General features: G+C 39.8%; 1 protein-coding gene across 7 annotated transcripts in view; it reads left to right on the top strand.

The window, feature by feature from the left end:
* The window catches only part of LOC140715310 (cGMP-dependent protein kinase 1), a 779,820-nt gene that overhangs the window by 107,912 nt on the left and 647,601 nt on the right, over positions 1 to 24,307 (top strand). For all 7 annotated transcript variants that reach the window (XM_073027324.1, XM_073027322.1, XM_073027323.1 and 4 more), the window contains exon 2: positions 11,133 to 11,299. In XM_073027324.1, the coding sequence (XP_072883425.1) occupies positions 11,133 to 11,299 (167 nt within the window). The remainder of the gene's footprint in view (positions 1 to 11,132; positions 11,300 to 24,307) is intronic.

Genomic DNA, 24,307 nt, shown 5'->3' with positions numbered 1-24,307 from the left:
ACCTCTATGGTCAAGAAAGCGCAGTGGCGTCTCCATTTCCTGAGGCGAGTGGGGCTCGCCCCCACCTACCCCCAATTTAACCAGTTTTTACAGAAGCATCATCGAGAGTGCACTGACCAGTTGTATTACCATCTGGCTCGGGGATTGAAGGCATAAGTCCCTAAAAGGATTGCGGTGACTGCAGAGAGGGTCATTGGATTCTTCCTTCTACCCGTGAGAGATATTTATCGGTAGCGCTGCATATGAAGTGCCCTTGGCATTGTCAGTGGTCCCTCCCATCTGTCCAACAGTCTCTTTGACCCCCTACCATCAGGCAGGAGGTGCTGCAGCATTAGGAGAAAAACTGTTAGGATGGAAAGCAGCTTCTCCCTCAGCCGTAAGACTGTTGAACTCCGTGCCACCACCCTGATCTGATCATGTAAGAAGTGCCAGTAGTGTTAAACTACTTACTTTTTAACTTAACATATTTGTGGTAATATTTGTGTTGTGCATGTGAGTTATATGTTCTGTGTTGTGCACCTTGGTCCGGAGGAATGTTGTTTCATTTGGCAGTATACATGTGTACGGTTGAATAACAATAAACTGAACTTGAACTTGTACTGGACGACAATCACTGAGGCAGGTTACTACGTTCCTCTTAAGCACCGGTATAAATGAAACCTGCTTGAACCTTTGACTTCTGAAGCGAGAGGTTAAAGACTTCAGTGAAAACTCCAGCCAGTTGATGAGCACAGGTCTTCAGTACGCGGCCAGGTACCCTGCATTGCCCTTTCACTGTCGCTGTTGTGCTTTATTCAGCATTTTTATTGTTTTACTTTGTTCTGTCCAAGTAGACTGTGTAATGATTTGGTCTGTATGAACAGTATGCAAGACAAGCTTTTCACTGTATCATGGTACATGTGACAATAACAAACCCATATATTACAAGACAATAGTAGTTGAGCTGAGCTTTAGAACTTACAATAAAATTTGAGCTTGTTAAGCATTTAACAGTAAGCCTGGACAGTATGTACACAAACACATGCGTGTACACACATGCACGCACATTGATGCGCAGCATTTACCCAAGCATGCATCTTTTCTGTGTGTCCACATTATTATACTTGAACATGCATGTACTACACGCATTTGCAGATGCATATATTGCACATGACCACACATGTGTGCACATTCAATTAATACGTGTGATCAGATTTATCAAACAGAGTTAAATATAAGTTGGCTAAAGACGCCGTGTTCACCTGGATGGCTGTTAATGTCAATACTTGATTGGATCACCAAGGCAACCATGGACAAGGTGACTCACTCCCTCTCCTGTGATATAGATCCACTGGGGGGGGGGGAGAGGGAGAGAGAGAGAGAATATGAATATATATTGGTTTGCATTTCCTCGCTGTGACTCTCTGGCTTCATCACACATCCCGAGGAGATGTGGACTGACAGCTGTAAGATGCCCCACATCTGTGGGTGACTGGCAGAATACGGGGTGGAGAGGAAAAAGTTGATGGGAAAGTGGGGAATATATTCCAGCCAAGTATATCAAGTGAATGGTTTTACTCCTTGAGACTTGATGGGCCAAACTTTCTTCCTCTTTTATCATATAGAAATATGATATATGGAGGCCATTTTTACAATTAGCCACCAAAAAAAAGAGCAAAAAAAAATTACCGGAAGGAGAATTCAATATTCGTGACATCAGGTTGGAGCGTACCTTGACAGAATATGAGGTGTTACTTTCACCCTGAGAGCGGCTTCATTGTGGCAAAAGAGAAGGCCCCATCGGAACGGGAATGGGGAAAGGAATTAAAATAGATTTTCAATATTATTTTGTCTTTGCAGCATGTTCAATACAATGGAGCAATTTGTTTCCCCTGAACTTGATGACTTCAATATGTATAATTTAAACACACTCCTCCTTGAGTGTTGGTGCCGGGTGAATTAAGGAAGAAATTCATAGTTAAATTTGGTATTGTGACTAAGGTGTTTATATCTCATATCAATGTTCTGACTTCGGGTTCATTGGGAGTTCATAATTTTGGCACTGAAAACTGTCTTGCTCCTCAAGAATAATTCATTGGCTGTGAAGTTAGCAGCAGACCACTTTATCGACATAATAATGTGTGAATCCTTCCATCTTGCAAAATGACTGAGTAAGTCCTGGGTGAGAAACTGCTTTGGCACATCTAAGAGGATGCTGAGAGAGGATAGCCAGAGTCATGGGTTCATCTTGCTATTGCTGCTTTGTTTTTTTTACAATTAGATATTGATAACTGAGATACAAGAAGTAACTGGATGTCCAACCAAAGTCAAAATAAATTTATTATCAAGAAGATATATTGTATGTCATCAAATACAATCTTGAGATTCATTTTCTTGCAGATACTTACAGGAAAGTAAAGAAATACGATAGAATATATGATCAATAATGACAACAACCCAATAAGCAAAAGAAGGCAAATTATAATAATTATTTTCGCTGATTAAAAATAAATAATTAAATAAGCAATACTGAGAACTTGAGTTGTTTTCCAGTGCAGAAAGCTCCTTTTCTCGTGCAGAATGAAGACATTAGACTTTTTTAAAAAATAAGTGCTTCATTATGAGGTGTTTAATTGTGTATATATATGCAAGTATTATAAAAAAGGACAAATTTCACAGTCCACGTCGTTGGTTATACACAAATATATTGGCTATAAGTTCTAATGTATTGCAATGGTTTTGTGGAACAAACTTTTGTGATAGTTATTTCCCATAAGCACTTAAGTGGGAAAGTGTCATCAGAAAGTTTGCAGTTGGAAGTGAATCGAAGACTTGTGGAAGGACAGTCACTTTGAACACTGGAAAGGGAGAGAACAATGTGTTTGGAATCTCATTGAACTGGGTCGAAAATTTCAGGAGCCTGGCAGTCAGATCAAAGTTAGGGCTGGGAGCAAAGCTTGAAATGGAGTCACATAAGAGATATTGCTGTATCTGGTGGGCTTGGAGGGAGGTGAGCAGATAAGATTGACTGGGAGAAATGGAGTACTGGAAGGCAGGAGGTCTCCTGAGGGAATCATGGGGTAGAGAGGCAAGGCAAATCACCCAACTGGGGCCTTTGGTGTGGTGGAATCCCAAGTCAGGAGGTTGGGCAGCTCCCTGGAGATTATAGAGTGTTGGTGGAGGTACTAGTTTTATTGTGTGACTGGCCCAAGGACATAGTTGAGTATTTCATTGGCCTCAGACTGGCTGTGTTTTGGGAAGTTGAGTTGACCTGAGAGTGCCTACTGATAGTGTCCATATCCCCCACAATGCATGGACTCTGATACAGAATCATTCTGGAGCCTTAACGGTGACTTGTGATAGGACATGGCAGTTGAAGTTTCTGAAAGATGCAGATAGCTCCAAGTATTAAGATGTTTTACCCACAGAAGATTCAATATTTAATTCCATGTCACTGCAAAACATAACTTAATGCAATTGGATTTCTTGGTAACTTCCTCAGGGTGAAGGCTAAACTGGAAAGGACAGGGATGATCAAAAAGATCTTCCCTCAGAGGGTGGTGAGTCTTTGAAGTCCCCACTGCCGCTGATTGTGAATGCTCAGTGCTTCTAGAACTCGTCAGAGAATCGAGTAATGTGCAGATCATGCTCGGAAACCAGCGATCAGCTGTGATCTCGTTGCCATGAAGCCCAGTTCAAACAACTGCAATGCCCACTCTTAAGTATTTTTCCTATACTTCAGTATGTAGTCAAAGATTTGTTAAGACATTTCATAATTTAATGAAACAACTACTTTATACTTCAAAATATTTAAAGAAATACATTTAAATAAGCTGTACCTGCTACATCAGATACAATGATATTGAAACCAAGAAAGAAAGACAGAAGTCCAGATGAAGGGTCTCTACACAAAACATCAACTAACCATTTCCTTCCGTAGATGCTGCCTGACCCACTGAGTTCCTCCTGTAGCTTGGCTTTTGCTTCAGAAAATAATAAAATAGCACTTGTTGAAAGGCACAAACTTCAGGTCTTGGAGATCTTAAAGTAGAGTAGAAATACCCATCAGACTAGGCAGTTCCAAAGTCTTATCATTTCTTTATATGTTAATGGAAGTTCCTCTTTGTTTACAATCCTATGAGATTGATTTTGGCAGATGTAATGTTAAAACTCATAATTGTGAATTGAAAGCAAATGAAGCACTGGACAAGATCCTTCTGGTTTATCTACAATAAAGATGTAACAAATTACTTTTGAAATTATTAATGAAAGAGAAGTGTTTTGAAGAGAGTATGGTGTGTGAAAAAAAGATAACAGGAATGATGCCATTTTGAGCAGATGGAGCCCGTCTGCCGTGGTTGGCAGCTCATCTAGGAGAAGGAAGATTCTGTGAACTCAAACATCCGCTGCCTCGTGGCTATACTCACTCATAGGGAAGTCTTTGGTGGTAAACTCCAAGGAAAAATCCAGAGCTGGAGTTCCTAAAGGCAGTCCTACATTGAGTTCAACATGGCCTGGCAACCCCTGCGACACCACTGATGCCAAACGGTATCAGTCTTGCTGTTCCTTTGGATTCATCAGCTGTGTGTGTGTGTGTGTGGGAGGGGGTGAAGCTGCTACACGGGCAGCAGCTTGCTCTCCATATTGTACTTGGCTGGCGTGCATCTTACTTCAACGTAGACAGCTAGGACGCAGCTTCCTTGGTCAACTCCGACCAGCAGAGGGCCACTGATAAGTAAGGGCACTTAAGTAAGTGATGGCAGGTAATTAAAAGTCCTGATGGAAAAGGTATGGGGAAAAAATTCACAGCGATATATAAGAGCAGCCCAATTAATGTTGTAATTAAGAAGAAAGGCTGTGTTTATACTGTAAAAAAAAAAGTAAGATTAGTGACAATCTAATGGGGATAAACACCAGTGAAATTACATCTAGCTTTATATTAATAAAGAACTGTGCCACATAAGGAAGAATCATCCACCATGGCTCTACATTCTTGTATAGTATTCTACTTTTTCTTGTCACATCTCTCCGGTATATCTTTCTTATTTTAGATAACTCTCCTAAGTCCCAACAAAATCTGATTCATTTATTTAGGGAGGAATATATGGCTTTGTTTTTGCTGACTGCCAGGTCAGAAATCAAGTATGTTAGATTCAGTTTTGATAGGGGAAGAGAACATAATATATTTTCACAGTAAATTAACTGAACATACAGCGTTTTAGCAGAAGTGGATGAAACTACAACATAAATTGAAAGTGCCTAAGTCTTCATCAAACATGAATATAAAAAGAACAATATGGGCAGGAGGATGGGATCAGAGCAGATTGCTCCAGTAAGAGCTTCACAATGGTCTAAATAGCTTTCTGTGTTGTAAGTAATCTTAAAATTGATGTAACTGATATATAGATTTTTCTTGCTATGGAGTTTTATTTTCTAGAGAACTTGGTGAATAATAAATCAGAAGGCAGTGACAGTAATCTTCTTCAATTCCTAAATGCCCATTTATCAGCGAGAAAGCTGGATTTGTTTTTGGCTGCTATGCACTTTAAAACAGTTATTCTATATTTGTCATGCTAGAGGAATGTCTGTATTTCATTAAAAATATAGGGGTGATCATTTGATGGGTATGTAGCAGTGGAGTTTACAAGTACTGATAAAGCAGCACACTTAATTCAATGAAATACTTCAGGACTCCTCTTCACAGAGTATTTGATCTGGCGCAGAATAGGAACTGGGTTAAGATTTAGAAGCAGCTAAAGTAAAAGTGTGACATATAGATTGGAGAGATGTAACAAAAAATTCAGAGAATTATGTCAAGGTAGATAAGATTATGTAGATAATGCAGAAGTGAAGAGCCAACATCACTAAATGTTCTGTCAGCATTAATGATATGGTACTCCAGATATAGTGGAGCAGTAGATACATTTAACTAAAATATTAGAGATAATTGCATGAGTAACACTTTGGAGACATTTATGAATGTGAGAAAAAAATTAAATTTTTGCAATTAGAGTTTGAAGAGCCTTAGAGTACAGTAAGGCGAGCAGTGAATAGAATGGTACAAGCCCTTTGGCCCATAATGTTATGCTGACCTACATAAACCTGCTCCATGATCAATCTAACCCTTCCCTCCTTCACAGCCCATGTTTTTCTTACATCCATGTGCTTATCTAAGATACTCTTATATGTCCTTATTGCATTAGCCTCTACAACCACCCTGACAGTACTTTTCATGCACCTACCACTCTGTGTGTAAAAAGAAACGTACCCCTGACATCTCTCCTACACTTTCCTCCACTCACCTTCAATGATCCCTCTGGTATTGCCCTTTGCCACCATAGAAAAAGGTGCTGGCTGTCCACGATATCTGTAATCTTATACATCTCTCTCCCTGTCTTGCTTAATCCTTTATCATACACCACAAAAACTGAGCCAGTTTGTGCCAAAACAGGTGTAGAAGATAAAAGTTTTGGCTGAATTGGAGTTTTGTTGTTTTTTTTTTATTAAGGGAGTGTTTGAAAAATTAGATCCGAAGATGGCAATGTCACAAATATTAGACTATTGTATTAATTCACAAATCAAAATATATATCTCTATGGGTGACAATCAAGTTGAAGCATTTTAGTGATGGCCAGTATTCTGGATGCGGAGGATATGATCACGGTAATGGGGAATGATACAAAGTTTGAGTTTCAGCTCAAGCGAAGAATGATGGGTGATAGCCTGATAAAAACTGGAATGTCCATAAAGTCGTCCGAAGATGGGGTTTTTAACAAGTCAGATTGGGCTTCAGCCTTGCAAATATGAGACTAGTAGCCAGATTATGCATAACTTTTTGTTAGCAGCCAAAAGTAGAGAAACACTGTTGAGGATAGTGGCACATTATAAAGCTGGTGGTCACTCAGAAATTTGGAAATTTGATTCCGGTCTACTGTGGGGTAACGTGTATGAGAAGACTGAGGAATAAGGATGGATGGGCTTCTAAAACATATGATTAAATTTATGGATCATTATAACAATATAATGTTTGTGACAACTGTGGCATTACTATTTAAATATGGTTTACTTCTAATTGCCTTTTATGCTCTTGCAATTAGACAGTTCTTGTGACTAATACTACACTTATTCTTTCAGTGAAAGCCATTAGCTTCATTGGTGCCACCGTCAGCTTCTGTCACACTGATGGATTAGGCAGCAAAACAGTTTATTAATTTTCTGGATATATCCTACAGGCAATATTATTATCACAGGAACTGTTTTATTTACGTGATACTACTATTAGTTGCTTTGCTGTAAAGGTAAACTTGCAACAAAGAAGGCAGATGGCCCTGATATATTTTCCTACTGTTGTTGACATTCAGCTTATTCCCTTGAGACCAGGATTTTTATTTGCATAAAGGACAGACCATTAATTATTCTGCTTTAGCTAATTTTATGGTTATTCGTATTTGTTTTAGTTAATGACTGATGGAACAATTAATTAAATGTCACAGCAATTATTGGCCAGTATTAATATTGCACTGCTGTCTGAAAAAGCTCATTCATTGTGGTATTAGCGATTTGAGAAGGGATGATGCAGAACACAGTCTAGTTTCAATAGAGTTATAAAATTGATATATAAACTTTGCTTAGGTCACAAAATAAGCACAAATTGTTTTTACAATTTTCTGATAGTTACTTTCAATACCTTGCCACCATAGGAAAAGAGTTATACATGCATATGCTAACAATTAAGTAGCCGGCCGGAGGCGGGGTGGCATCCACGCCGGACTTTGAGGTGGGGGGTACCTGGTTTGAACCCGGCCGGTTCCTTGCACTCTTTCTATCCATGTTGAGTTGAGCGTCAAGCTAGCATAAAAAGACAGGTGAAAATGCTAAAGAAATGGCAAGGTTGCGGCCCGATCCGCCACGAGGTGTGGAAAGGAACAGCAACAACACTAAGCATTAAAGATAAGCATTTATTTAAATTTGGAGAGCAAATGTTGTTGAACTTAAATTTAACACTGTCTATTTAGCTTTGCTGTAACATAATGTGTACTGTTAAGTTGGTGTTACTGTTTTGTCTTAATCCTTTAAGGAATTTAATTCCTGATCTTTAGTCTTTGTATTGTAGATTATTTTCAAGTCCACAGAGTGGAGGTGTTTAGGTGTTGTTGAGCCTTTATTTCAATAGTGTGCAAGTTCCATTTGAGAAATTACGATTGATGTGTTTGATTTGCCAGTGCTGCTTTTTGTACATGGCCTCATCATGAGGAAGCACCTTCCTTTTATTCTGCAATGCTCCATGAAACCAAATCAATGAGAGTAAGATGATTCCTCCCCGTCAGTACGTTGTAGCACCAACAGTATGGAGTAGTGCTGAGAGATGCTACTTAATCACCTGTTCTTCAAAGAAAATTTCCATAGCAGCATTCAATAAATCATTTGACACATGGAAAATATAAATTTCTTTGGGAAGTTGCTCATGTACCTGGTAGGTTTATGTATAATGTGTAGTTGTAGAAAATAATAATCATGCTGTGTATGTAAATAACATTTACTGTAGGGTAAGGCAGAATTAAGTCTCCCCTCTAGTTTCAAGGCACCTGATGCCCTGAACAGCTTGCTGTGGTTAAGACTGTATCACCACTTCCTGAATAGTTCAAAGTCTTCCCCAAAATATGTTACTCTCTTTAGTTTAATCTAAACTCTTAGTTTAGGATTACTTGCTTTCACTCTGATTTTTGTAGGTTATGAGGTGACAATAACGCCAGAATGGGAACTACTAACTCTTCCACGGATGGGGCAGGACTTGGCCGACATCAGCTTATGAGTTTTCAATGTGACTACATTGATGAAGTACTTCATTCATGGATGTCCTAATAGACTTGTTGATAGTAACCTCCCTCTGCTGTTTATAAATGGCCTCCATTGCTGCTGATACAAGTTCTCAGGGTTCTCCACACCTTTCCAAATGCCCTTCCTCTACAGGTGGTAGTTAGGGGCCATCAACTCCCAGGTGTCAGTGTGAATGTTGTATATTTTCAAGGAGGTTCTCAGTATGTTACTGAATTTTTCTCTGCCTTTCTCATTACTCTGACCAAAGTTTGCTTGAGCATATTTATAAAATTTCAAAACAAATCAAGTTGTCATGGTCATGTTAACTCATAATTTCTTTCGGGAACAGCACTGATTACTGCCCAATCTTTCATCAGAAGCTTTACACCCTGTACTTTTGGAATTACTAATGATTCTAACGAATTCTTTATCATAAATGGGTCTTTAAAAAATTTTGAATTTTTGGAAATTTTGAATTCCTTTTGCATCCAATAAAACGTTTTCTTAAAATCCGATGTGATGGCAAATAGTTCAGGAAGTGATGTTATAATACGATTAAGGGAAATGTCTGTTGAGTTTCCCAGTTTAGGCTAAGTAAATGTTTAGCAACAAAGATCAATGCTTGGAAAATAAAAGTAGACATTTAACTCCATAAAAGCTTCTCCTCAGGCTGTTTAAATTTGTCCTGCTATTTAATTAGATCTAGGTTGATCTGCTTTATATAATATCCCTTAATTTTTCTGACAAAACCCTACAGCCTAGAAATGTTAGTATGTTAAGGGGTGTGTTCGTTGATTCTGGCAATGGTGCGTGAATGACTGATTCAGACGTGGTAGTGTCACCGTAAACAGAGGCATCTGAGGCCAAAACCTTGCTGATAATCAGTTGGCATTGCACTTTCCCAGTGTCAGTTATACGCTATCTGAGACCAGATTGGGAGAGATGCCTTGCAAACATAGACCTGATAGGGACCAGGAACCTATGTCTAGGATGAGGGTGAGAAGGCAAGGCTGGAGAAAGGCTGATCGAGGGTTTTGTGGGAACATTCGAAGCTATGGAGATTTGGACTGTGTGAAAAACCCTGAAGATGAATTGTTAGAATGGGACGTAGCTCAGTAAGTTCCCAGTCGTCATGGAAATGTAGTTTTCCCAGGAGCGCCTGACAGCGACACCAGTCAGGGAGTTGCCATTTAGTGTCCAGGGGGATGGAAATCGACCAAAAGTGATTGTTACTCTGTTTATTTCTGTGATGCGTATATTTACAGCTGTGTTGAAATGTAATAAACAGCACATCTATATCCCCTTCAGAATTAAAAGCTCTAATTGTCACAACATTCCAGCCTTTCTGGGGGATAGACTGAAAGAGTTCTATTACTCTTCATTGGAAAATATCCTAATTACACTTCTGTCTAGTATAACCAAAATTTTAGGATTATGTCCTATTTTCCTATTCTAATTGGAAATAGTTTATCTGTACTTGCTATATCGATTCCTTTTACCATTTTACACAATATGATTCGAATCCCCACCCCGTCATAATCTCAATGCTTCTAGTTTATCCCACGGGTCATAAAAACTTAATTCTCTAAATCAAGATATAATTTTGGCATGTTTAGAGAACTGTGATGAGGGTTTAAAACATTTACTGCTGGAAGTTAATTTTTCATGCAGTGACGGAAGTTCTTGCAAACATCTGGTCAGAATTGAAATGGTTATAAAGGAACTGTTGTTTATTTTGGCCAGTTCATCTTGCATTTTCCATGGAAAATAATTCTAGTCATTTTGACCAGAGTCCTTGATGAGTCATTAATTTCTATGTGATAGAATACCTTTACTGTATATCTGCCTTCTTCTGAATCTTATAATTTGGTCCAACTCTCCAACATATTCTTCAAGCTTTTTGCTTACTTCATTTAAGTTTTTTAAAATGGCCTGTAGTTTTAGTAATCGTTTCTACAAATTGAAGCTCAAACTTTGTGTTACTATCCGATCCTTCTGCATATCACTATTCTATAGACTAGCTGGATCAATATATGTATAAAAAGAATAATGTATTTTCAGTTAGGTTTACAATTATTTTGCCTCAGTAAAAATATTGAAATTTGATCAACTTGGATAATATTTTGTATGGTGATTAACAGCTTATATTGCACGCAAATCCTCTGGCAAATTAGGCACACTAGAAAAGATAAAATTACTACCGAAATGTGTCTTAGTTTAACAAAGAGCTATAGATGGTTTGATTTACTTGTTAAAAATTCAATTTTGCTTGCTTCTTAATTATCTGTGCTACTGGTTAATAATTTCAGCTGACAGTGTTTTGTTTTTAACTTTAGGTCTAAAGAGCTAATTAAGGAAGCAATCCTGGACAATGACTTCATGAAGAATCTGGAGTTATCCCAGATTCAGGAGATTGTAGACTGCATGTACCCAGTGGAATATGGCAAAGACAGTTGCATCATCAAAGAGGGTGACGTAGGCTCTCTGGTTTATGTTATGGAAGGTAGGTTATTTGAGCTGACTAATCATTGATAAACCATCTATACTTCAGTCTGCACCAATTCTTTTTTACATACCTTTCAGCAGAAGAAAATACTCAATTTTGTTTTTTGTAATCTCCTTGAAGAAGCAATGGTATGCTGTTACTGTGCAGATAATAATGTAATTGCAAGATGTTATGAGTGCTTAAAATATAGTTTATTTCTGGAATGATTGTATATTACCACTCAGCTTACTTGAATTTTGAGAGGCCCAGTTAGCATGGACATGGGAGGGTGTTTCCTACAGTAGAGGGGCCTAGGGCGAGAGGGCATAGCCTCAGAATAGGAGGATGTCCCTTTAGAATGGAGAAGAGGAGGAGTTTCTTTAGCCAGAGTGTGGTGAATCTGTGGAATTCATTGCCACAGACAGCCATGGAGGCTAAGTCATTGAGTATATTTAAAGTGGAGTTTGATAGGTTCTTGTTTGTAAGGTCGTCAAAGGTCGGGGAGAAGGCAGGAGAGTGGTGTTGAGAGGGATAATAAATCAGCCATGATAGAATGGTGGAGCAGACTCGATGGGCCAAATGACTTAATTCTGCTCCTGTTTCTTAAAAACTTATTCATAATGCAGAACTGATCCATCCAAGCAGAATGCAAGGTTCAGTTAGTTCTTTAATATAAACTATTTATATTGTTCTGTTCATATAAATGGTGATCACTTTTGCTATCATTTCTGAGTCAATAAAGTAATCAAGTGATGACTCTCCTTAATATAAAATACCACCTCCAGGTTTTTATTTCTGTTTATTTAGCAAAAGTATTTCTCCCCTTTTCATTGGATCAGTTGAATTGATTGCCTGGTGGTGCTTATATGGAGATACAAAGAAAATGCAGCATAGGTGACTCGACAGGTCTCTGTTGGGATTAACTTATGTACAAGCCTTCTTAACTTAACCCTGCCTTCAAAAGCTTCTTTGCTTTGTGTGTTTATTTAAGTGCATGATTGATACTTGACTCAATTTCTTGAGGTGGTGTGTTCCATGATTTTTACATGGATCTAGTGTGTCATTGTAAAGATGCTGTTTAGAATGTTTTTTTTTAATAAAGTATCTACAATGATTTCTACTCTTATCTGTTGGGGGAGGAAAGTTCTGGAAATATTAACATGGCAGTTAATTGCCTTGGAGTTTTGATAGATCATATCAACTCTCCAAACATAATTTCATTGCTCTTTTTTAATAATAGAAAAGCAGCCGATAGTTGTGCAAGGAAGGAAATAATAATAAGTATGATGATCCCGGGCCCTCTTCACATTTATTGATTTGCTGCATAGGGATAGAGTACAATATTTGGCTGCTTATTCTAGTGGTGAAGAAGGTTCAACTGTGAGTGCTTTGGGCGAAGATAGTCATGTGAGAAGGCTGAAGAGGGTTCGACTATGGGCGAAGATAGTCATGTGAGAAGGCTGAAGAGGGTTCGACTATGGGCGAAGATAGTCATGTGAGAAGGCTTGCAGAAAAAAAATTCCATTCCCCCCCCCCGCCCGGTTGCCCATTGACCTTTACAATACTTGCTGAGTATGGACTCATTGGGGTAAAATGGAAAAATACTTTCAATAGCAGTTGGTCCTGACACATTCTTCCCTTGAGTTCGATGTGGTGCATCGCTTTACGTGAAATTTGATTCCATAATGCTTAGTTAAGAGTCTGGAGCAGAACCATTTAATATTAAATAATGTCTTAGTGCAGTAACATCACCCATCTTTATGATATGCTGTCATTCATCACATCTAACTGTAGATCGTAGCAAACACAAGGGATTCTGCAGTTTCTGGAACACACACAAAATGCTGGAGGAACTCAGCACGTCAGGAATCATTTATGGAGGGGAATAAACAGTTGACATTTTGGCTTTGTTAAAGGTTATTGGACTGAAACATCGGCTGCTCATTCCTTCTCCTAGCTGCTGCCTGACCTGCTGAGGTCCCCCAGTACTTTCTGTGTGTTGATAATGGCCCTATCAAGAATGATGGGGAGACGGGGTATAGAGAGGAAGTGGTGCGGCTGGTGGATTGGTGTAAGAAGAGCAACCTAAGCTTGAACATGGAGAAGCAAAGGAAATCATTGTGGACTTCAGGAAGGTGTAGTCAAACCATCCCCCTCTGCGAATACATGGCTCCTTCATAGAGAGCATTAAGTGCACCGTTCCTGGGAGTTCACATCATGAATGACCTCACCTGGTACCTTAATATCACCTCCCGGCACAAGAAGGCACAGCAGTGCCTCCACTTCCTAAGAAGGTTGAGGCAGACAAGGCTCCCACCTCCACCTCTTCTTAACTGCGTTTTACAGAAGCACCGCTGAGAGTGTCCTGACACATTGCATCTCCATGTGGTATAGGAGCAGTTGAGCAGTGGACCAGAAGTCCCTACAAAGAACTGTGAGAACAGCTGAGAGGATCATAGAGGTCTCCCTACCATCCACTGGGAGCGCTGCATTTGCAGGGCCCTTAGTATTATTAAGAATCCCACCCATCCATCCAGCATCCTCTTTGACTTTTCTACCACCAGACAGGAGACTCCGATGTAAAAAGATCAATCAGGATGAGAATCATTTTCTCTCCCCAGTCCATTAGGCGTAGGTATCTGAAGTGTCACTGCTTAATCTGTTCTGTACCTTGCAATATTTAATAATAATGCACTTTAGTTTGTTACTTATTTATGATTCATCTGTAGATTTTATCCTTACCTTCATAAGTTATCAAGTGTTATGCATACCACTGTGCTTTACACCCTGGTTCAAAGAAACGTCGTCTCATTTCTATATACATTATATATGTTACAGTGGTGCAGGAATGTTTGTGAACCCTGTAGTATTTTCTCTGTTTCTGCATAAATATGACTTAAAATGTGAACGGATCTTCACTTAAGTCCTAAAACTAGATAAAGAACTATTTAAATAAATAACATTATATTTGTTCATGTATTTATTGGGGGAAATGATCCAATATTACATTTGACAAGCTCCTTACGGACAGTGGTGGGAATCGAAACTGATTTATGGCTGGATGCCGTAAGTCCTAAAACTGGAGAAAGAGAGCTTATTTAAACAAATAACATTATACTTGTTCATTGCCGTAAAGTGTTGCACAAACTGTGCCGTTTGTTAGTTTCCAGCTAATCTGAAATAAGTTCAGAAAAGGCTGGGAACGCTCAGCAGCACAGACACCATCTCTTGAGAGAAAGCAGAGTTAATACTCCAGATCAGTGACCCTTGATCAGAAGTTTGGATGTCCAAGTTTATGTGGCTGGAGAAGGGTTGATGTGAAGCCACTGTGTGGAGCTGAATGTTAGTCTTTTGGAGGGAGGGTGGGGAGATGGGAGGAGAAGTCTTGCAGGCACCTGCTTGACACAGGTCACGTACAAGCCAGCCTTGGTTTCGAAGATTGGTGACCGCCATGGGAAGACCCATTATCTATTGCAATTGGTGCAGCTAAGTAAGGGAGTAAAGTCAGACAAGGTACTGTCTTCTGATTGGTATCCAGTAACCTGGACCATCATCATTTGTCATGTCTCACAGCACTGAAACTGGTCAGCACTGAGCCACGGGCCCTCACCTGTATTAATCCATTCTTCCAATACTTCTGCCCCGTAGGGTGGCATGGTAGTGTAGTGTTAGTGCAACACTTTACAGTGCTTCTGTTTCTAAGGAGTTCTTACGTTCTTCCCGTGACTGCATGGGTTTCAGACAGACAGACATACTTTATTGATGCCGAGGGAAATTTCCTCCAGGTGTTCTGATTTCCTCCCACATTCCGAAAACATAGGTGTTAGCGTCAGTAAGTATTGGGCATACCAAGTTGCATGGCAATATTTGCAGCAGTCCCCAGCACATTGTTATGCACTGCTGGTTTTGATACAAACAGTGCATTTCACTGTATGTTATGTTTTGATTTGCATGTGATAAATTAAGATTATCTTTATCTTTCCATTTTGATGTTCATGTACAAATCCTGGCGGTGAGAGAAATTCCCCTGCTTTGTTTGGGTCTTCATGACCAATTTGCACCTTTGTTGCAGAGTGTGAACTGTTTCTCATTTATAATAAATGTACCTGTTCTTCATTAGGTTTATCAGTGAAAGTTGCTTGGTAGTCAATATTGATATTCTGTAGAGATACCATTGTGATCATTGAAGCTTGCGTCACTTTGAGATGGCTGTGCTTTCAGTTGGAAGTACGTAAAAGTTCCTTGGGGATTTCCATCCACAGCCATTCAGTTGGAACAGCTCCTGTGATAATTACTGGTCTTGCAATAAGTTTTATTTCTACAGAGATGGAGTATAAAGAGCAACATGAGAACAGCATTGGATCTTGCTTTACTGGGAGATGAGAGCAACATTAAGAACAATTCTTTGTTTGAGCAGTAGAATAAATAACCTTGATGGAAATGAACATGGGATCAAGGTGACATTTCAAATTTACTGTTGCCCTGTTAGGTGATACGTCAAGTTCTCTGGTAACCTGGATTGTGATACCTCTCGGACATCTTTTTCCCAGTGACAATTCTCCCAGCTTATATAATTGCTCCTTACCCACCCATGTCTCCATCTGCTTAACCATTTTGGTCACTCTTTTATTCAACTTTTCAAGAGGTGGAGTATCCTATTTATACTATGTAGACATAACTATACACAATCTACACCAACAAATAAAAGTGGCAAAAAGTCACAGGTTACTCCACAACACTGGCTCAGTGTTGACCTGTCATATACCTCAATATTGTGTTTATTTTTCTCTTGCCAGGAACATTGTTGCTTTAAAATCAAGTTACTGTAACTCAGGATTGCAGATATTATTCACTTAATATACACTTTAATTTCTTTCTATTTGTGTCGTACATAACTTGGAATATTTGTCCTAATATGAAGCACTGTGGCTTAGAAATCCTTCCTCATCTGAAAAGGCACATTGAAACAGCACTGCACTGGGGGCCTTTGCAACTTCACATGTTTCTATACATTAAATGCAACTTACAAATGACTACAAATTTATATTTACTGTAAATTCAATCAATACACACAAATTGCTGGAGGAACTCAGCAGGTCATCAGCACTTTGTGAATGTTGCACTGGACTTTGAGCATCTGCAGAATGTCTTCAAAGTTCGAAGTGAAATTTATTATCAGAGTACGTACATATCACCACATACAAGCCTGAGATTCTTTTTCTGAAGGCATACTTAAGCAAATCTTATAGAACAATAACTGGTGGTTGTCTCTCGGGGTCTGAGGAAGACTAAACATTGTGCGGTCACTTGTGGATACGCATGTGGCTTTGGAGGCCGAAGGCCGAAGCTCACGTGGTTGCAGGTTGGACTTGGAATGGTGGTTGTTAGAACAGGTGCATACACAGCTTTGTAGCGTCAACAGTTAAATAAACATCAGGAACTGTTAACAAACTGTGCAAATGCAGATAATAAATAAATAGCATTAAGTAATGAGCATGAAATAACAAGATAAAAGAGTCCTCAAATGAGCATAGCTATCCCCTTTTGTTCAAGAGCCTGATGGCCTTGTGTTTGTATTTAATTCAGTCATTGCTTACTGTCTGTTTTGGAGCATATCATTTCCTTTGCAAGACAGTTATAAGAGCATTTCTCTGCAGGCAACACCAAAGTTATGCTTGTATGACATAAGTAATAGATAACGTGACTTACATAATAGACAGTACACATATATGAGTGACTGTTTGTAAAGTGTCGAACACAACAGGACGCTCTTTATCTAATAACCAGCAACTAAAAGTAAAAGCTAAAAATGCTGGAAATACTCAGTATTTTTCAAGAGAGAAAATGAGTTAACTTTTTATGATAGCTCTGATGAAAAACAATACCCTTGAAACAATAATTCTTTACAGCATTCACAGAATTCTTCGTTAACTTTGGAATACAATAATAAAAACATTAGGTCTTAATGAATGTGCCACTTGGAAATGATACCTTGGATTCAAACTGCCTAATGCATGATGGAGTAATGCTTGTGCCTTGTATGAAAACATAGACAGGCTGATAGGTAAGTTTACAGATGACATGAGAATTGGGAGGGTTGTGGATAGGGAGGAATATTCAGCAGGATATACATCAGCAGGAATGTGGGCAGAGAAAAGGCAGATGGGGAATTGTGTGGGTTTGTACTTTGGGAAGTCAGATGTAAGGGAAAAAGTATACAGTAATTGGCAGGGCCAGTAGGAGCATCGGCATGCAGAGGAATCTTGGAGTGCAAGTCTATAGCTCCATGAAAATGGCAAAATAGGTTGGTAAAGAAGGCATAAGGCTTACTTGCCTTCATTGGCTGGGAGTTGAATATAAAAGCTGGGAAGTCATGTTGCCACTGCATAAAACTTTGGTTTGGGCTCATTTGGAGAATTGTGCGCATTTTGGTCACTGCATTACAAGAAGAATGTATATAAAATTTATGAGTGGTATAGATAGGATAGATAGAGTCACAGAGTGAAAATGTTCAGCACTTGATGTTCAGTGCTTTAAGGTGAGAGGGGGTAAAGCTCAAAGGAGATTTACGAGGCAGTTTTTTTTTACACAGGGAGTGATAGGAGCCTGGAACATGCTGCCACTGATGGAAGTGACTACATTAACGGTATTTAAGAGGCATTCAGGCAGGCACATGAATGAACAGGCAGGGAATGGAGAGATGTGAATCATGTGCAGGCGGATGGGATTGGCAGCGTGATCAGCAGAGGCACTGTGAGCCTAAAAGCCTGCTCCTATGCTGTATTGTTCAGTGTTCCTCTGAAATTCAGCTCCATTGAGCTCAAAGAACTGAATTTCAATCTGCAAAGATAGCTCTATATTGTCACTTTGGTGCTACAGAACTGAGGGTGTGTTCTCCTCCATCATAGCAAGGTTAAGTGAATTAACGGTAACTAGGTAATTACAGTCTATTTCAAATGGATTGAATGCTACATGTGTCACCGTTCAGAGTGTGCATGTGGAGGACATTGACATTTTTGGATATGTTTTCTTCAGTACAATGAGACTTGTTACTGCAGGCACTGCGTATCAGGGCCAAATTCTCATGAAGGTCTGATAATCTTCAGGTTGCCATGGAGACAAATAGCAAAAAGAAATTAGACACATTAAATGGAGGACTAAGTAACAGTGGTTGGTACCACAGAACAGGTGATGAGAGTAGCCCAGAAGAAAAGCAGTTAAGAGAATAGAACATAACTAAAATTATACGGGTGGAACAGAAACTCCAAAGAATTCCTAAGCTGGGAGTCATATAAATATCCTTGTGTGTAATTCATGTGCTCTGAAGTAAAATGGCAGACTTGCTGTGGGGTCCACAAAGTTTCCTTTCAGGTCATCCATGCACCTAATGTGTTAACTTGTAGAAGCACTTAGATGCGTACAGAGACAGTTTTGATGACATTTCTCTGACTTTGGTCCATGCTGGCTCGGGCCTGTGGACAAGGCTGGAGTCCTCTTGAGTTCCTAGCAACGGCCTCCTTCTTGGTATGTGATGTCCTCCATCCCCTCACATGAGTGACTTCAGTGCCTCCAGCTCCAAGATGTGAATACGATAGTCGTTCACCACCACCATCCCCCCCCCGCACTATCCAATCCCCAACTCAGTTTGCAGCAACCTCCCATTGTGAGCCTGACTTCTCCTCTTCCTGTTGGTTTCTGGTCCTGCTCACTCATCAAAAGCTACATTGGCCATCTCCACTCCACTGAAAATGTCGAGCCTGACTTTCTCCATCCATCCTTGATCACCATAAGACTAACTTTCTCCAAACTCCCTCAGTTGATAGCCTTTTCCACACACTCCCTACAATTTCTAGTTCAAACCTTTCTACACCCTTTCCAATTTCTGGCCCAACACTAATTGGAACCTATATGTCTATCCTCTGATATGAGCCAATATTCCAGTTACCCTTGGTGGCATCCGTTTGTCTCGAGAGACCATGGATCTGCGCCTGGAGTTTCCAGGGCGCAGGCCTGGGCAGGGTTGTATAGGAGACCGGCAGTTGCCCAAGCTGCAGGCCTTCCCCTCTCCACGCCACCGATGTTGTCCAAGGGAAGGGCACTAGGACCCATGCAGCTTGGCACCGGTGACGTCGCAGAGCAATGTGTTGTTAAGTGTCTTGCTCAAGGACACAAACACGCTGCCTCAGCTGAGGCTCAAACCAGTGACCTTCAGGTTACTAGTCTGATGCCTTGCCCACTAGGCCACGCGCCAACAAGTTACCCTTGACTGATGGCTAATTCTCTCAGCTCCCAATACTGGTTCGGGTGCTCTATTAGACTTTGTCCCAGAAATTTGAATTCAAACGCTCTACTGCTTTCCTCCATGTGCTCTGCACAAAAGAGGAAAGGTGTTAACGTGAGCAACTTGTGCAAGTTCTGTTTTTTGGTGCACAGAGATCAAACAGATCATGCATTGGCTTTCGCCAACTCACCGCATTAGCATGTGTTTTCAGGCACCAAGTAATTCCTGGGCTAGTAGATTTGAGAAATATTATTCACTTTCAAAGCAACAGATATCATAAAGAATCTTTGAAGAAATGGAAATGACCAAACTGATGTCAATGAGGGGGGGGGGGGAAGAAAAAGAGCTTCAGATCTTCAGAACTAGTGATGCCATCTCCCAGAACATCTAAAAATTTGGTCCTAAAAAATGTCAATTCAGAACTTGTTTTCTGGAATCTCAAGGCAAGTATAGGTATAAAGTTCTATTGATGAGTTAAGTGTGGTTTCACTTAAGAATATTTAGCAATGGTGAAAATGTATTTGAAATTTGGGTATAGGAAATATTTGGCATTTGAAACTGGCAGAAGTCAGAGTTGTTAGAAAACCCTAGCCTTTTGCACTAACTATAATAGTGTCAATACCTGTATGTAATTTTTTTAACTTTGCTTCTGAATCTCAAAAAAAGAAAAAGGTTAAGCATAGTGAGTAACTTCGAACATTGGTAGGTCGACTGCATTCTAACGGTAATGATTGCCGGTACTTCAGATGTGATTGAGGCAGAGCAGTTTCTGATAAATTAATTACTTAGGTAAATTACTGCTTCCTTAATATTGCTGAATAGAGAAATATTTTCATTTTGATATCAGATATAATTATGCTGCCTTAATAAATTATAGTAACACAGAAAACCTGCAGCACAATCTTGTAAGTTTCCTCTGCACCCTTTCTATGGTTTCCACATCTTTCCTATAGTGAGGTGACCAGAAATGAGCACAGTACTCCAAGTGGGGTCTGACCAGGGTCCTATATAGCTGCAACATTACCTCTCAGCTCCTAAACTCAATCCCACAATTGATGAAGGCCAATGCACTGTATGTTTTCTTAACCACAGAGTCAACCTGCGCAGCAGCTTTGAGTGTCCTATGGACTCGGACCCCATGATCCCTCTGATCATCCATACTGCCAAGAGTCTTACCACTAATGTTATATTTTGTCATCATATTTGACTTACCAAAATGAACCACTTCAAACTTACCTAGGTTGAACTCCATCTGCCACTTCTCAGCCCAGTTTTGCATCCTATCAATGTCCCGCTGTAATCTCTGACAGCCCTCCACTCTATCCACAACCTTTGTGTCATCAGCAAATTTACTAACCCATCCCTCCACTTCCTCATCCAGGTCATTTATAAAAATCACGAAGAGTAAAGGTCCCAGAACAGATCCCTGAGACACACCACTGGTAACTGACCACTATGCAGAATATGACCCGTCTACAACCACTCTTTGCCTTCTGTGGGCAAGGCAATTCTGGACCCACAAAGCAATGTCCCATTGGATCGCATGCCTCCTTCCTTTCTCAATAAGCCTTTCATGGGGTACCTTATCAAATACCTTGCTGAAATCCATATACACTACATCTACTGCTCTACCTTCATCAATGTGTTTAGTCACATCCTCAAACTGAAGGAAATAGATCCTACGACTTTTGGATTCCTTCCTCATCAGAAGTGGAGTGAAATAGAATTCTAATCTACCTGAATGGAAACTTGACCTTGCTCCAAATTGTGACCATAGTTTCACTACAAGTTAGGGTATGGTTTCAAAGAGCATTTATTATAAAAGAATGTATAAATTATATGTCTTGAAATTGTTTGCTTGCAGGCAGCCACAAAGCAAGAAACCCAAATAACCCAATTAAAAAAAAAAGAAAGACCATAAACACAGCACTGAGAAGAGGGGAAAAATACACACACACATCTTGCAAACAATTGGAGCAAATGACAGCATTCGGAACCGGAGTGAGTCCCCAGATCTGCTCCCTGGAGCAGTCAGAGTAGGCCCAAGCCTCGATCTCAGGTCATCATATTAGCGAGGCAAAAAACAGAGCGAGCAAAATCAGCCCCACCCTTCGCCTCTGGTCCATACATACGGGCTTTCCAGTCTCTCTCGATCAGCTTTTAAATGATCCTAACACTGGGTAGTGCATTGCTCTAGGACCTGCTGTGATGTAGAGGACACTGCACTGGTGAACTGGAAAGTTGGCAAAAAGTAGCTGACCTCCTGGTCCTCAGGAAGTGGTTAAGTGCATACAGACAAGGGTGGGGATTTGTGTAAAATTCTCTAACGTGAGCTACAAAAGGTTGTTATGGAATATTTATCAGGCCAATGCTTGTTATAAAGAAGATAGTGCAAACAAAGCAATAATAAAATTCCAAACAGGCAGAATATCAGTGTTTTAGACATAAAATTATTTACAATATCACTTTCATCAGTGATTCTGGTCAGAACTAATTTCTCATGAGAGTTTGTGAGAAACATTTAGCTCCACGTAACTATGTAAGCTCTTTGAAAGATCTCTCCAATTAATCTCACTTGCTTGCTTTTTCCCCAGCGATATGCATGTTTTTCTGTCAAATGTCAGATATACATTTTCAAAATTACTGTTGCATCTGTTTCTACTTTATTTCAGATCAGCACAATCATCTGGATAAAAATACATTTTCCTCTAATAGTAGAATTCTCCAGAGTTCAGTATTAGGACCCCAGCATTTCTAAAATAGATTTTAGTGACTTGGAATTGGGTATAAGGACACAACTTCCACGTTTACAGGTGAAACAAAAGCTGCTGTGTATGTGTAATAACCTGTGAGGAAGGAGGCAATAAACTTCAGGCTGGTGGAATTTGCTGATAGGTGGCAGTGGAAATATAATGCTGAGAACATTTTGACAGAAGGAGTGAGATGAACAAAGTATAACTCTGTGGCCACTTTTTTAGGCACCTCCTGTACTTAAAAAAGTGGCCACTCAGTGTACGTTCATGGTCTTCTGCTGCTGTAGCCCACTCACTTCAAGGTCCAACGTGTAGTGCGTTCAGAAATGCTCTTCTGCACACCTCTGTTGTAACACATGGTTATTTGTGTTCCTCTCGTCCCCCTGTCAGCCTGTACCAGTTTGGCCATCCTCCTCTGATCTCTCTCATTAAAAAGGCGTTTTCACTCACAGAACTGCTGCTCACTGGATGTTTTTTTGTTTCTTGCACCATTCTTTGTATGCTGCTGTGCATGAAAATCCCAGGAGATCAGCAGTTTCTGAGATACTCAAACCACCCTGTCTAGCACCAACAATACATCCACGATCAAAGTTACTTAGGTCACATTTCTTCCCAATTGTGATGTTTGGTCTGAACAACAACTGAACCTCTTGGCCATGTCTGCATGCTTTTATGCATGAGCTGCTGCCACATGATTGGCTGATTAGTTATCTAGATTAATGAGCTGGTTAACATGTGTACTTAATAAAGTGGCCACTGAGGGTAAATCAAATTCAATTTTAAAACGGGAACAAGAACAGAAAGCGATTTGCATTATACTGTATGTGCATTGTTTGTTCCCAGTGGTAGGACAGTCTTATTTTGGGGCTTTGCAAGTACAAGCATTGAATACAAGGGCAAGGAAGTCAACCTTTAGCCACTACTGCAGCTTTGAGTGCTGGATGCTGTGCTTTAGGAAAGGTGTGAAGGTTGCAGAGGAGATTTATGAGATGATTCCTGGATGAAGGGTTTTAATTATTTGAATAACCTCAAGAAGTTGATACTGTATGTTTTTCTCCCTCAGAATTGAGCAGTTTGTGGGGGATCTGATGGAGTAAATTAAAATCACCAAGGATGTAAACAGAGTGCATGGAGAGAAATTGTTTAGAGGGCAGAGGTGTCAAAAACCAGGGAACTTTAAAATGAATGTGATTTGCAAATGGGACAGGAGAGGGAAGGGAGCAAGAAAAAATAAAAGGGGAAGAGGGAAGAACATTTGTGTAATGAGTTGCTAGGTTCTGGAAGCTACTGCTAATGGCAGTTGAGTTGGTTTCAGCATTGAAAAGGTAGCTGGATAACAAGATGTGAAGAAATAATTTGCAGTGTTATGAGGTGTGGACAAGGTGGTGGACTCAACAGGCCAAAGTAGCTTCCTTTGGTACCTGAACCATTCTGTGATTCTGTGATAGCCCCTCTGGCTCTTTAGCCTTTTACATTATGACCATCAGGAGAAAGAAACTTTTTATTTGCTTCCTGAGAATCCCTTGCAGTTTAAAACATCTGTGTTCAGTTCTCCCTTGATCCATCCTGCTGTAAAGAGAGCAGTTTCTTCAGTCTTTTTGTTCTTATTATGAGTATGTTACTATTTTTATCCTAGACACTGTTGAAAACTTCAAACAGGTCTGAAGGGAACATTGGGAATGCAAATTTAAGACATTTCAGCACATTGTATGAAGTACCACTGGAATGTTCATGTTTGAGTGTCAGATCATTTAATTCAAAACTTTAAATCATCGGACTCCCTGCTGTAGACTGGTCTTTCATGGAATTGACTACTTGAGGAATGGTGTGCACATAATAGTGTAATTCGAATACATTTCGTTTGAAGAATATACGTAGCCAAGCCACAGAAATAGCTGCAGATTTGATGTTTTACTTTAATAAGGTTATGCATGGATAAGTACTAACAACTCCGAAGTGTACAATCTATTTTTTTAGATGACAGGTTTGCAC

This window comes from Hemitrygon akajei, chromosome 23, assembly GCF_048418815.1.
Source record: "Hemitrygon akajei chromosome 23, sHemAka1.3, whole genome shotgun sequence".
Classification (NCBI taxonomy): domain Eukaryota; kingdom Metazoa; phylum Chordata; class Chondrichthyes; order Myliobatiformes; family Dasyatidae; genus Hemitrygon; species Hemitrygon akajei.
This window is presented reverse-complemented; position numbering and strand designations above follow the sequence as displayed.